Below are 15,106 nucleotides of genomic sequence, written 5' to 3'. Positions count from 1 at the left end.
ATATATCTCATACTACTTTGAACATTCTTTATGAATATAATATATTGTATTAATCCACGTTCCTATTAAAGTTTAATTGTGCTCGATAGATCTTATGTTATTCACTCATGACTAATACGTTAAGTACTCTGCTGCATCAACACCGTCATTGATTCGGGAATTTATTATGAAGAGTGTATTGAATCAATCTTTTTGAAACATTTAGTATACTTTATTATCTAATTGGAGATTTAAAAAACATTTTTTATTTTGTAATATATTTTTTAATATAATATTATGTCCCCGATAGCCAAACCTGCGGAGACAGATTTTGAGCAGAGCCTACTACCAATTTTTGATTGCAAAAAGGCAATAAACTCAGTACACACAATTTGCACTTCAGATAATGTCAGCAAACTGCTGTCAAAAATATGACAAAACCTGTTGACATGCTATGCCAGCAAATTGGACAGAAACCGAACAGAGTCTGCTGCATAACCTGACAGCAGATTGCGAGCAAAAACCGAGCAGAACCTATTAACATAAGATTTGTTGGCGACAGATTGGCAGTAGAAATCGAGCAAGATCTGCCATTTTCATATACGGCATCGCTGCAAGATGGACTTGCTCCTCGTAAGAAAAAAACGTACAGGAAAAACGTCCTATAAAAATTAGCGTATATAAATCGAAAGGCAAATCTCCTAAAAATTCCTAAAAGGAGTGTGTTTTCTGAATCTCCGAATATTTTTTTGACTATTTTATAACTTTTTCATATACAATATATTTTGAAATGTGAAGCTAATTAATAATATTTTAGCTAAATAAAACTGTATTGATTGTTTCCAGTTTTCACACTAGTATATATAAATATATAATTATGTATAATTATATATAACCGTTTATATATATGTACACAAAAACTTCTTATAAAAAATTAGGTCAATTTAAATGAAAATGACAGATCTTGCTCGGTTTCTGCTGCCAAGATATGTCAACAGACTCTTGTTCAGTTCTGCTCGCAGATTCTGTCAGCAGGTTCTGTTTGATTTCTGCTGCCAGTCTGTTTGCATAGAATGTTCTAACAGGTTCTATCGACAGAACAGGAACAGAATGCAACATCAGTTGTGGTTAGTCTGTCATCTTCTGATCAAATCTGCAATCAATCTGTCGACAACCTGCTAACATTTTGCTATCTGAGTGTTACAAGAATGTATGTCCAACCATTCAAGAAAAAAGTGTTTCGCGTCGTGAAATGTAAGAATTACTGCTTTTATTCGAAATCAAAAATTCGAAATGGAAACGTTAGTTAATGAATATACACTCAGTATATATCGATTTTTAGATCAATATTTTTGAAATAAACAATTGTTTTTTTAGCACTATCTATTTTTTTTAAATGCACTTTTTCTTTTGAATATCACTATATTTTTCATTTTTGCCTTTTTTAATTTAAAAATAGATTCATTCATGCTGAGCGTACATTCAATAACGTTTTCATTTTGAATTTTTGATTTCAGATAAAAGTAGCAGCCCCTACACTCCACGGCGCAGAGCATCTTTTTTCTTGAATGCTTGGACATATCTTCTTGTAACACTAATATTGAAAGATATATTATAAAAATGTTTTCCAAATCTTCAATTATATAACAAAATATATTAAGTTTCAAAAAAATTAATTCAATATATGCTTCACAATAAATTCCCGAATATTGATGAACTTTTAGATATTTACATGACCTTTCCCCCTTTACAAACGCAGCATAGAGCCACGTTTGTTCTAATAATATTATATTTTAGTAGTTATTATTTTATATTTCATTTTTGTATTATTAGATTCGCTCAACTAATTGAAGATACGTTTTCGTTAACGCTGACTATACAAATAGCGTTAAATACAATAATGATCAGCATTACCTTGTTACAAGTATGTATTTTATCTTATTGTTACAAATATTATTTATTTTTATCAAAAATTTATTCAGCATATCTTTCGTACAATACATTGTTAATAATATATTGCTCCTGAAAAAATGTCTCTGAAAATTTTGCTGCAAATGTTTAAAAACGTTTTTCAGAGATTTTCAATAATATTAAAAGATTTTCTCAAGGAAATTCAAGGATTATCAACGAATTCTCTGAAAATCATTTCTAAAACTATTTAAATTTCGCTAAAATTCGGAAATTCAGTGATGTCTCTAGAAATAGTATTTTCACGATTTTTCACGTTTCAGAGATTTTCAGCAAAGTCTGTGAAAATAATTCCCAAGTGTTTAAAAGTCTGTAAATTTCGTTGAAATTTGTAAATTCAATGATATCTCTGAAAATAAAATTTTCATAGTTTCTCACTTTTCAGAGACTTTCAGTAAATTCTCTGAAAATTATTTCCAAGTCAAGTATCCAAAAGTTCCTAAATTTCATTAAAACTCGGAAATTCAGTAATGTCTCTGAAGATAGAACTTTCACGGTTTCTCATTTTTTAGAGACTTTCAGCAAATTTTCTGAAAATAATTTCTAAATGTCTAAAAGTCCTTAAATTTTGTTAAAATTCGAGAATTCAGTAAAATCTCTGAAGATAAAATTTTCATAATTTCTCACTGTTCAAAGGTTTTTTTGCGATTATTTTGAAAATTATTTTCAAGGATCTGAAAGTTTCTGAATTTTGCGGGAATCCAGTGAAATGTCTCTGAAACTTAAATAGACAATAAATAACACATGTATTAATTGAAGAAGTGATATAGCACGTAGCGCAGGAAACTCATAATCGAGAGGTCCCAGAGCATCTATCATATGAAACAAGTTCTGTTTCAAAACGAAATGGATTCCAATTAGAATTATTCCGTTTTCTCTAGAAAAATAATATAAATCTAGAGAATAATTGAATAATTCTGATCGGAATCTGTTCCAAATAATTTCATAATACGTAACTAAGTTCAAATCCCAATAACATAAGTAAGTGTGTTTTTCAAAATAATTTCAGATAAAATCATTACATCTTATAATGATTATTTGTAAAAAAATCATTATATCTTGTGTTGGGAATAAAAGAATATTAGAGCGAATTTGTAAGAAGTGTTATTCGGACAACGAGAACTTGTCGACAAGTTCGCGTTGTCCGAATAACACTTCTTACAAATTCGCTCTAATATTCTTTTATTCCCAACAAATGGTTATGGGCCCAGGACGTTCAGAAATATAAAAGGAAGGAGCATAAGAAGTGGCACTCAGAAAACTACAGAAGTGATATTGAAAGATAAGTCATACGGACAATAGAAGTGATAACGTGGTCGAGAAGCTGTCCGACCGAAATTACCGGACATGGAAAACCGAAGTAAAATGGCTTCTAAAAGGTAGGGGATTACTAAGTTATGCACTCAATGAAATCACACAAGGTGATGCAGCTACTGCGGCCGATAGAAAATTGCATCAATTAAATGATGACAAGGCATTGGCGACTATAGGCTTGAGCTTAGAAATAGACCAACAGATACACATAGAGGATTGCAAAAGTGCACACGAAGCATGGCGAACACTTGAACAGATTCACGAGCCCAAATCAAGAGTAAGGATTATGCAATTAAAAAAGGCTTTCTATCATCTACAAATGAAAGGCGACGAGCACATGTCTGCATATACTGCCAGAGCGAAGGTTGCCGCTACCAACCTCAGAGATGCAAACGCCGAAGTGAAAGATGAAGACCTTGCATATGCGATACTAGCTGGACTTCTAGACGATTACGAGAATTTAAATATGGCTCTAGCGAGTTTACCAGACGACAGATTTACGTCGGCGGAAATAACAAGAGTTTTATTAGCCGAATACGACAGACGTCAATCCAGATTCGACATTAAAGCAGATTCGTCAAAGGAAGCGTTGGCGATGAACAAAAGAAACGAACAAAAAAAGGCAACAGGTAACGAGAAATATAAGTCACTCACTTGTTTTAATTGCAGGAAAATTGGTCACATTGCAAGAGATTGCCGATCAAAGAAGGACGGATTTCATAAGAAACCTGGTGTCAAACGAGACAAGAAATACGATGCACTTCTCATGTCTTTGTATAATGTCGACATCAAAGATACATGGATTCTGGATAGTGGAAGTACGCATCACGTATGTAAACAACGAGAGTGGTTCACCAATTTTAAAGGAGTAGATTCAGAGATAATTAATACAGCCGCGGATCCAAATAAACAGAATGGAGCGACGCTGCGAGCAAAAGGTATGGGCGATATATTTCTAAAAACGACCGTTGCAAATGTAGAAAGAAATATAATCCTGCGAGACGTTTATTATGTTCCTAATATAAGAAAGAATTTAATGTCAGTTTCACAAATGGAACGGAAAGGAAAAGAGTTGCTAATACGGAACGGTAAAGTAAAAATTAGAAATATAGCTACCAAACGAGTAGTATGCGAAGCATATAGGCGAAACGATTTATATGTGTTAGACGTCGAGTTGGACCCTGAAGCACCACGAGAGTTTACGAAGGAATCTTGTGCATTAGAAATTGATCTATGGCATCATAGGTTCTGTCACGTCAGCAATAGCACAATAAAGAAATTAGCAGAAACAAATCGTGTTATCGGTCTGGACGACACGAAGATGGACAAATACACGTGTGAAGCATGCTGCATAGGAAAGGCAACGAAGACCGCATGCGCTACCTTAAAATCAAGACAATCGAGAGAAGTATGTGAACTAATCCATTCGGACTTGTGTGGTCCTATGCCCGTGAAATCGATAGGCGGTAGCAGGTATTTTATAACATTTACGGATGATTTCTCGCGAAATGTTACGGTCATGTGCGTAAGTTCCAAACAAGAAGTCAAGAGCTGTGTAAAGAGTTACATTGCTAGAATAGAACGCGAAAAGGATAGAAAAGTAAAGAGATTCCGAACAGATAACGGATTAGAATTCTGTAATAAAGAATTATCAGATTTTTTCAGATCTGCTGGCATCAAACACGAAAAATCAAATGTAGAAACGCCTCAGATGAACGGGGTAGCTGAGAGGATAAACAGGACTCTATTGGACCTGACGAGATCAATGCTCAAATCAGCGCATCTACCTTCAAAGTTTTGGGCCGAAGCAGTTACTACAGCAGCATATATCAAAAACAGAGTATGTCACTCAACGATTAAGGATCAAATCCCATTCACCGTGTGGACCGACAAAATTCCAAGTGTACGACACTTAAAGGCTTATGGCTGTCTTGCCTATGCAAGATTACCGGACCAAAGGCGAAGGAAGCTAGACGATAAAGCAGCAGAATGTATATTCGTCGGCTACGCCACGCAAACAAGAGGATATCGATTATGGTGTCCACAGAAGGGAGATGTTATCGTAACAAAACATGTTAAGTTTGCTGAAGATAAAATAGGATACGAGTGGATCTATAGAGAAGTACCACAGAAATTTAAATATAATGAAGCCTGGCCAAACGATGAAGACGACACGACAACAGAAGAAATGGAGCCTACACCAAAGCAGATGAGTTATAAGAAGAAAAATTCACCAAAATCGCAGAAAGGGACAGATGCAGAATCGGGAGATTTTTCAGAGGGAGAGATGACAGAAGAGCGAAAATCGATGGAAACTCCGAAAAGGGGTAGACCCAAAAAGAAAACTCGAAATCCTTACGGTAGAAAAGGGAAACCCAAGGAAGTGCGACGTATATGTGAAGAAGAGGAAGCATCGACGGAAGCAAGCGACATAGAAGTAAACCTAATAGAGGTCAGGGAACCGCAAGACATCAATGAAGCACTGGCATCACCGCAATCCAGACAGTGGAAGCACGCGATCAAAGAAGAGATAGACAGCTTAGTACAACGAAAAACCTGGGAGATTACTCAGCTGCCTGAAGGGAAGAATTGCGTAGGATCTAAATGGGTATTCAAACTGAAAACGAATGCCGAAGGTAAGATTACGAGGTACAAAGCCAGATTAGTGGCGCGAGGGTTCACACAACGAAAGGAAACTGATTATAGCGAGACGTATTCACCTGTGATAAATTTTTCGGTAATCAGATTACTTTCAGCTCTATCAATAGAATATCAATGGCACACCAGACACTTAGATGTAAAAAATGCGTATCTCTACGGAAACCTGCGAGAAGAGATATACATGGAGTTACCTCCTCTCATAAACGCTGAAAAAGGGGAAGTGGCGAGACTGCTGCGTCCCATCTATGGACTAAAACAATCAGGAAGAAACTGGAACGAGGAATTAGACACCTTTCTGATCGAAATAGGCTTTAAAAGACTCAAATCTTCAAACTGTACGTATTATAAGGAACATAGACTGATAGCAATAATATACGTAGACGATATATTCCTATTTTCGAGAAAGTCAAACTCGATTATGGAAGTGGTAAAAACCATAACGAAGAAGTACGAGGTCAAAGACTTAGGACAGATACACTTCGCATTAGGAGTGAAACTCGACTGGGGGCAACACGATACTGTGAAATTGACGCAGGAAAAGTACATTGAATCACTACTTGAAAGATATAATATGCGGGAGAGTAGACCTGCATCAATCCCCTTGAATCCAGGAATAAAACTGAGTAAAGAAGATTGCCCAGAAACACCAAGCGGAAGAGATCAACGAAACAGACTGGGATATCAATTTCCACGATGGAAGCAGAATATGTGGCCATGTCGACCGGAACCAAAGAAGTAGTGTGGTTAAACATGTTTTTATCGGAACTAAAACTTTCTTCTTTATTCACAGGTTGTCAAATGTTCTGTGACAATCGAGCAGCAATAGATTTCTCCAGAAATAGAGTAGAGAAGAACAGAACGAAGCACATCGACATTGCCTACCATATTGTGAGGGAGAAAGTAGAGGATGGTCAACTGGTTGTATCGTACGTACCGTCCAACGAAAATCCTGCGGACATGCTTACCAAGGGATTAAAACGGATCTCACATAATCGATGTCTAAACATTATGGGATAGGACATCGCAAAGTGGAAGATTGTTGGATAGTTGCTTGTCCAAACCAATTATGGCACTCGGTAGATCATCGGCATGCGAGTCACGGCCGATTGATTATCGACGAACTGTATTTATGTTTATTATTTTTGTTCGCCGCTAGGCGCGTATTCATGCCCTACCGGCAGGTTCTCCTTCGTCACTTATTGTCCGCGTGTGTACGAGATGAGTCGACAAGTTCGCGTTGTCCGAATAACACTTCTTACAAATTCGCTCTAATATTCTTTTATTCCCAACATCTTGTATAGAACATTTTCTGTTAAAAAAAGAAATAAAATTATAAATCTTAAAATAAAAATTTTTTTCAAGTATCACATTAGAAATCTTTGACAAATTCTAAAAGTTCATAAATATACTATACAAAATTTTATAAAAATCTTTAAAAAATCACTAAAATATTTTGACAAATTTGTGAAATTATTACTGAAAAATTTTCTGAAAACTTGGCAACGTGTCCAAAAATATGGACATTTTCAAGAAATTTTCAGACTTTTTAGAAAAATTTTCAGAGAAATTCAGAGAAATTTTTTCACCAGATACACTTTATAAAATTAAAAGAAACGGTATGTGCGAGAGGAATTAAAATATATTTTTATTGGAGGTCACACAGCAGCAAACTGGTACTTTAGAAATGATACGGTATGTGATGTATGTCATTGGTCAATTGATCCATCTCTTCTGCCTCAGTTTCGAGGGACAAAAGCTGATAGATCACAGTCTTCAAATCCGCAATAAGATGTAAGACGTATGCTTTTGTGATAATATTTCATTTATTGGAACTTATTTAGCGTATATCGTTAAAGCATTGCAGTTATAAAAGTCTTTGGTACGAAACATCCCTCAAGTCGCAAAGGATGCTTCTGTTTGTAATGCAAAAGAGTCTGCGACCTATTTTCTTAAGCGCTGGCAAGGTCTATACTTTTTCAATGGAAAATTTCACCATGGTAAAATTAAACATATAATAAAAAATATAATTGTCGTAAAATAATATCTATATAAGTTTATTCAATATCATATGTTTTAAGATCGTGCAAACTTCAATGTCGTACTTTACTGTACTTTCGTCTTTGGAATAATTAAACAACAGTCAATATCCAAATATCAGTCCTGCAAACAGTTCATCCGCAAAAATATAAATCATAATTTTTATATGACGTCAAAACATAATTGTTACCCATTTGCGCGTGAATAATGTTTACGTTTATGTGTAATTGTTGTAATGAATTTTTTATCACTCTCGCGTATCTCTGCGTATCAATATTTGAAAACAAACAAAAGTTACATTACAAGAAAAAACATAACTTTATATAAACATAACTTTGAGACATTTTTTACATAATGAAAGAATAAACATATGAAAATTATTGAATTTTAATATTGTAAGATTTAATATAATAATCTGTGTATTGAAAGACTGAAGAGTTTTCATGAAAATTCTACAATCGATACATATGTTTCATACGCGGGAGGAAATTCGCAAAAAGAATTCGTAAAATATGCTGTCAGTAAAGCATCTATATAAATGTGATTCTATTCTATAAGAGTTACATGTCACTTTTTACTGTACTGTAACATACTACAATTACTATGCAAAATCGTTATAAGTCTACCTATAACGTTTGTAAAATTATTATGTACGATGTGCGTTTGAGATCTTAGACAACTTTTCGTAACAAGGGATAGAAATTCGAGGACTTTGACATATTTTAAATCAGAGACGACGTCGCCTGCGAGCTATGGATACTGTTACTCGAAATCATTATTATGATATTATTAAAAGAATGTCATCGTTGGCCGGTCAATGGCCTTATCAAAAACCAAAGACGAGATTGCTCTGTGTCAGTTTGATGACTTTGAGTACATTTTCTATAAATGTTCCACAGGTAACACTTTTTATATATAAGATTATTTTTAAAAAGAGATTTATATTAAATAGGCATAGTGAAATTTCTAGCTTTTCCGCTTAAATGATATACTTTCAGATGGCTAAATTTATAACATGTAATAAAGACTTGCCATGTATTTTTGAAACTATGACATCACTTATGATAGCAATCATGAGTTTGGTGAAACTGTACACATGCTATCTTAATCGCTACAAAGTATAATATAATGCTGTTTATATATAAAGTGTTTTAGTTCTAGTAGTCGACGTACAGTAAGTCAAGTAAGAGCGTGGTCGGCCTTACTCAAAGCTAATAAAAGATATCGCCTTAAATCTATCATGATCCATAGAGAGTACCTTTGTCCTTGCACTATCAAGGAAGATTCAGTTGTCATTGAACTTTCTCAAGAGAATCACATTAAGCGCCAAATACGCATCACGCTATGAAGCGTTCCTCACGTTGTGTTTCTCTGCACTCACCCGAAAGGGTTCTAAAAATGTCACAATTAGCGGCTACTAAATATATGAAAAAGTCGAAACCATATATAATCGTACAGAAATGAGTGCAGCAATATAATGTGGTAAAAAATGTCGATGATTTACCGGAACGTGACTCGATATGCAAAGTGGACAAAAAAAACGATAAAAAAATAGTGAATCTGTTTTCGCGGAATCCTGGCTTAACACTGTGTCAAGGACAAGCAAAATTAAAGCAGAAAGATTTAGATATACCGTATGAAACTATTCGAACCTATTTCAAGGCTAATAACATAAACTCAACCACGCTCTTATTTGACTTACTGTATTTCTTGAACAAATGGAATTGGATACCTCATTTTTACGTGCAATAAAATTTTTCAATTTTTTCATTATTATGCACCTTTGATATAATATGAAAAATCCAATTGATATTTAAGGGGATGTTGGAGTGGCCAAATTGTCGGGACTTTGCAGATTGATATAAATCTCAGAATTTACTGAACGAAATAAAAAATCTTTTTATAGGATTAAAGTAGACGCAAAATTTGATAGTACTGAAAAAAAAGTTGAAAACTTACAATATATTATAGTATATGTAATAACAAACTATAGATATCAATGCCTTAAACGGTCTAGCTAGATGTTAAATGTTTGTATGATTCTGTGTAAATTTATATATTACGTACGTAGTCCTTTAAAACGCGTGATCTTTCTATGTGATCTTTCGATTTTGAAACGCTAACTCCACTAAACTATCGCAGTAATATCATGAGTTAAATTGACTAGCAATTTAACAATTTAATCTCTTTCGCATCTTCAAACAATCTTAATAATGCTGAGTGAGATATTAAAATCTGTAAATAATTAATTTTTATTGCAAAAAATATTACCTGGCCGGGAATTAAATACGGATCTCTTGCTTTCCGAGGAGCGTTCTAAGCCTTTAGATCATCGAGGCTTTAACCCAATGATAAATGACAATGAAATCGATGTTGAATCGACGTCAATTCTACGTCGATTTGATGCTTTCGATGTCGATTCCATTATCATTTCTCACTGGAAATAATATTCCTCACAATAATTGGCATATGAAGGAACAACGTCTATTTAGGCGACATAAATAAACAATATAATATATTATATTATAATATATGTGATAACACAAATTATAGAAATCAATGCTTCAATCAGTTAAGCTGGATAAATGCTTGCATGATTCTGTATGAATTTATATATACTACGTACGTAGATCTTTAAAACGCGCGTTAGTAGTTTAATATAGTTAGCGTTTCAAGGCCTAAAAATCATTTCAGTGTTTCAAAGGACTACATACGTAGTACATAAATTCACAGAATCATACAAGCATTTAAGATCTAGTTAGACCATTTAAAGCATTAAAAACTTACATTTTTTTCAACTCGTAGAGCTGTCATCTGACGTAGATGTTTCCAAAAGTTTTCTAGCTCGTGTGAACTAAACGACCGTGCAGCACTAAGCGTATTACGTGCACAAACAATATTGAGTTTATGAAACTACTAAGTAAATACCAAATATAAAAACAATATAACATGGAAGTACAAATAATATAACAGATGTTACACTCTATTTATATTATAATTATATAACTTTACTTTATTTATATGGTATAATATTGGGTCGGGGAAAAAGTTTTTTCGTATTTAAAAAAAATTTTTTTATTTGTTGCGAAATTTTCATTACAATTATATTATTCGCTAGAACAAAGTTTCAGCTTTAAGAATCTGTTTTTTAAATTGCGGAATGATGATTTTTATTGGAGTTATAAGCAATCAAAATCAGTAGCTCCTTTATTTAACTCGCAAATTATTCAGGAACAAAAAATCATAGGAATATTTTATAAAAATGATTTTGTAGAAAAAGTTTCAAACATTCATGATAGGTAGTCGAAAATTTTCGTAATTTTTTTTTTTGGCACGTAAAGTGAAAAGTTTCACTTCCAAAGTGAAAAGAAAATTGTTCATTTTTCAGCTCGTAGTTTCTTAAATGTAAAAATTATCAAACTCACAGAAACTAAAAAATATAGTAATCTTTCGAAAGAGATTTCAAACTTTAAAATCCTTTTTTTAAATTTAAATTCGATTTGATGAAAGATATATAAGTATATATAATTTTGAATTAAAAAATACGAAGAATTTTTTCTTCGTTCCAATATAATCGAGTTATGGAACTATTACATTGTTTCGTTATTTATATGTTATAATAAACGGACAACAATACAACGGCTATTGTTGCGTGTTATATAATAACTGTTTTATTGATATTATATAAATGCTATATAATTTCAATTATGATTCTAACCTCGAGGTCTCTAGCGGTGTCGCGAAGCTGTGTGCCAGTCGAACTTCGTGCTATCGAACACGACAAAACGCGACAAACGTGACAAAACTTGAATCATGAAAATTTACGGATAAATGAATATTACTTGTGCTATAGAAAAATATATTATTAATGAATTCAGTTACTCGCATTACAAATTATTAAATATCAATGCATACTAAAAGCTATATTACATGGAATTAGTGAAATTAAATGTAAAAGTGGTAATTGATGAGTTTAGCCTCTATGCCTCCGATGTTGATAAAGTTCATTCGATGCGTAGGATCATTCGATACGTTTTTGCACGAAATGAACGAATTTGAATAAATAATGTATCACTCTGTTCCATGGACCGAGATATTAATCGTTAAAATGACAACTATTTCAGGTTAGGAAATCTGTCACATCTATGGCATAGAAATAGATACAAAAAATGAGAACATGTAAGTGAAGTTATAATAATATTTTCTACTCCAGAATTATATTAATTCTTTGCTTTAAAAACAAATTCTCTACTTTAAAAACACATTTTCTGCTTCAAAAACACAAATTCTCTGTTTTAAAAACCATGGTAACAAAGTCTGCGAAAATAGATTTTGAGCAGGGCTTGCTACCAATTTTTGATTGCAGAAAAGCAATAAATTGTACCCAAAATATGTTTGTATTATCTGACATTGTCAGCAAACTGCTGTCAGAAATATGACAAAGCCTGCTAGATATGTTTAATTGCCAGTAAATTGATAGCAAAAACTAATAGCAAATTCGGCAGACCGCATTAGTGCGCAATGAGTGCGAATTTTTTCAGTGCCACGCATTCGGCTTGCACACTGTCTCAATGCATTAAGTCGTATTCGACAAATGAAAACTGATCCAGTGCTGAATTTATATACGGACCAATCGAATGAACTGAACGAGTTCAAGAAATATTGCACTGTGAAACTGACGTTTCTGACAGTATAATTTGACATAGCACTAAAGTGGTTCTACACTCGCACTATGTCAAGGCAGCACTAGAGTGGAATTAATGCATATGTTCCGAATTCGCTATTAATAAAGTTTTGCATAATCGGCAGATTGAAAACAAATTGAGACCAAAACTTAATTCAAGCAAACTTTGCTCGATTTCTGTCATCAATATGCTTGGCATAGTCTGTCAGCAGACTTTATCGACAAATCCATAGCTAAATGCGGACACAGATAATTAGTTTTGTAGTCAAAATCTGATCGAAGTTCTTGCCAATTTGACTCTAAATTGTTAAAATTTTGCAACATACATAAATTATTTTTATGTAATTTTTGTTTTTAGCAGAAAATTTATTTTGGTTAGGTATTTATCTGCTTTAAAAACACAAATTCTCTGCTTCAAAAACAAAAATTATATAAAAAATAATTTGCATGATGTTTTTAAAGTAGAAAATTTGTATTTTTAAAGGGTACTGTGTGGCCGAACTTGATCGAGATTGATAGTACAGATTTTTTTAAATTCCAAATTCAATAATAGTGACATCTTTTATTCATTTCTTATACTTATTATATGTCGCTGTCTCTCTCAAGTGCATTTATCTGTCCTTACCTAACACATGCAACGCCATCTCTTAGAAGATCGAACCTACTGCTACACAATTATTGCTTTGTTTACCACCGAGTCAGTGTTTGTACATATGTCGTTTATAGATCGATATAAATCTTCCTTTTTAAACAATAAATAACAAGAAGGAACTTTATATCATATATGGTATATATAAATATAAGGTGTAGTAAAAAGAAATCTATTATTTTTCCAATAGATGGCTTTAGTAATCTGTATCTCGCGTTGTATAAGTGCGATCGGGTTACGCCAAATGGCGTTAGAAAGATAAGATTTCGTACTAAAAAAACTTCTCAGACAGTTTTGTGATTGCTTGAGTCAGTATTGTTTGAGCGCGTGTCAAAGATGGACACCAACAAAGAGAAAATATGCCATATTTTACAGTTTTTCTTCGATAAAGGCGAAAACGCAAGCCAGGCGGCTGAAAATGTGAATAGTGTATATGGTCCTGATACTGTAACAGTCAATATCGCGCAATTTTGGTTTCGTCGATTCCGTTCCGGTAATTTTGATGTCAAAGATGCACCACGCTCTGGAAGGCCAATTGTCGAAAATGTCGATAAAATAATGGAAATCGTCGAGTCCGACCGTCATGTAAGCACTGTTTCGATTGCCCAGGAGCTAAACATTGCACAAAAAACCGTTTGGAACCATTTAAATAAGGCTGGATACAAAAAGAAGCTCGATGTATGGGTGCCACACGAGTTAACGCAAAAAAACCTCATGGACCGAATTTCCATCTGCGAATCGCTGCTGAATCGCAACAAAATCGACCCATTTCTGAAGCGAATGGTTACTGGTGATGAAAAGTGGGTCACTTACGACAACGTCAAGCGAAAACGGTCGTGGTCGAATCGCGATGAGCCGGCGCAAACGGTGGCCAAGCCAGGATTGACGATCAGGAAGGTTTTGCTGTGTGTTTGGTGGGATTGGCAGGGAATCATCTACTATGAGCTGCTCCCCTACGGCCAAACTCTTAATTCGGACCTGTACTGTCAACAATTGGACCGTCTGAAAGAAGCAATCGCCCAGAAGCGGCCAGCTTTGGCCAATAGGAGAGGAATTGTGTTCCATCAAGACAACGCCAGGCCACACACATCGATAGTGACTCGCCAGAAGCTCCGGGAGCTTGGTTGGGAGGTTCTTATGCATCCACCTTATAGTCCGGACCTGGCACCAAGTGATTACCACCTGTTCCTGTCTATGGCGAATGATTTTGCTGGTGAAAAATTCGCCTCAAGAGAAGCTTGTGAAAATCGACTGTCCCAGTTTTTTGCCAATAGGGACGAGGGTTTCTATGAGAGAGGCATAATGAAATTACCTTCAAAATGGCAACAAGTTATCGAACAAAACGGTGCATATTTGACCTAAATCGGATCATTCTAACTATGCTAAATAAAGCCTTCAATTTAATGCAAAAATAATAAAGTAAATAGATTTCTTTTTACTACACCTTACAAGCCAGATTTTTATGTATTTCAAATCCTTAGAACATACGTTTCGACCTTATTCTCAATGTCATCCTCAGGGTAAAGAAGTTAAACATAAATTTGACAAAATTAATAAAATGGTTAAATATAAATTATACAATTTACAGTTATGCTAAAAGTTGGTAATATTTCTTCATATCTATTTTCCGCAACAATGCAATGCTTTTCGTTCTGGTAATATTATCGGTTATACGAGGTCTGTTCAAAAAGTATCGCGAATTTTGTGTTTTTTCAAAAATTATTTATTTATTCATGAATATCTATTTTGTCCCCTTCAAAGTAATCCCCATCAGATATTATACACTTGTGCCAACGTTTTTTCCAATCCTCGAA

The 15,106-nt window shown here is 34.0% G+C and overlaps 1 protein-coding gene across 1 annotated transcript in view; it reads left to right on the top strand.

The window, feature by feature from the left end:
* LOC108756577 (odorant receptor 49a-like) overlaps positions 1–8,051 on the top strand; it is an 82,898-nt gene extending 74,847 nt beyond the window's left edge. The window contains exons 5-8 of the mRNA XM_018500487.1: positions 1,813–1,903; positions 7,577–7,713; positions 7,787–7,919; positions 8,001–8,051. Of these exons, the coding sequence (XP_018355989.1) occupies positions 1,813–1,903; positions 7,577–7,713; positions 7,787–7,919; positions 8,001–8,051 (412 nt within the window). The remainder of the gene's footprint in view (positions 1–1,812; positions 1,904–7,576; positions 7,714–7,786; positions 7,920–8,000) is intronic.
* Positions 8,052–15,106: the final 7,055 nt, after the last annotated feature.

This window comes from Trachymyrmex septentrionalis, unplaced genomic scaffold (genome assembly GCF_001594115.1).
Source record: "Trachymyrmex septentrionalis isolate Tsep2-gDNA-1 unplaced genomic scaffold, Tsep1.0 scaffold128, whole genome shotgun sequence".
In the NCBI taxonomy this organism is placed as follows: domain Eukaryota; kingdom Metazoa; phylum Arthropoda; class Insecta; order Hymenoptera; family Formicidae; genus Trachymyrmex; species Trachymyrmex septentrionalis.
The sequence above is the reverse complement of the archived record's forward strand: the minus strand, read 5'-3'. Positions and strand labels throughout refer to the sequence as shown.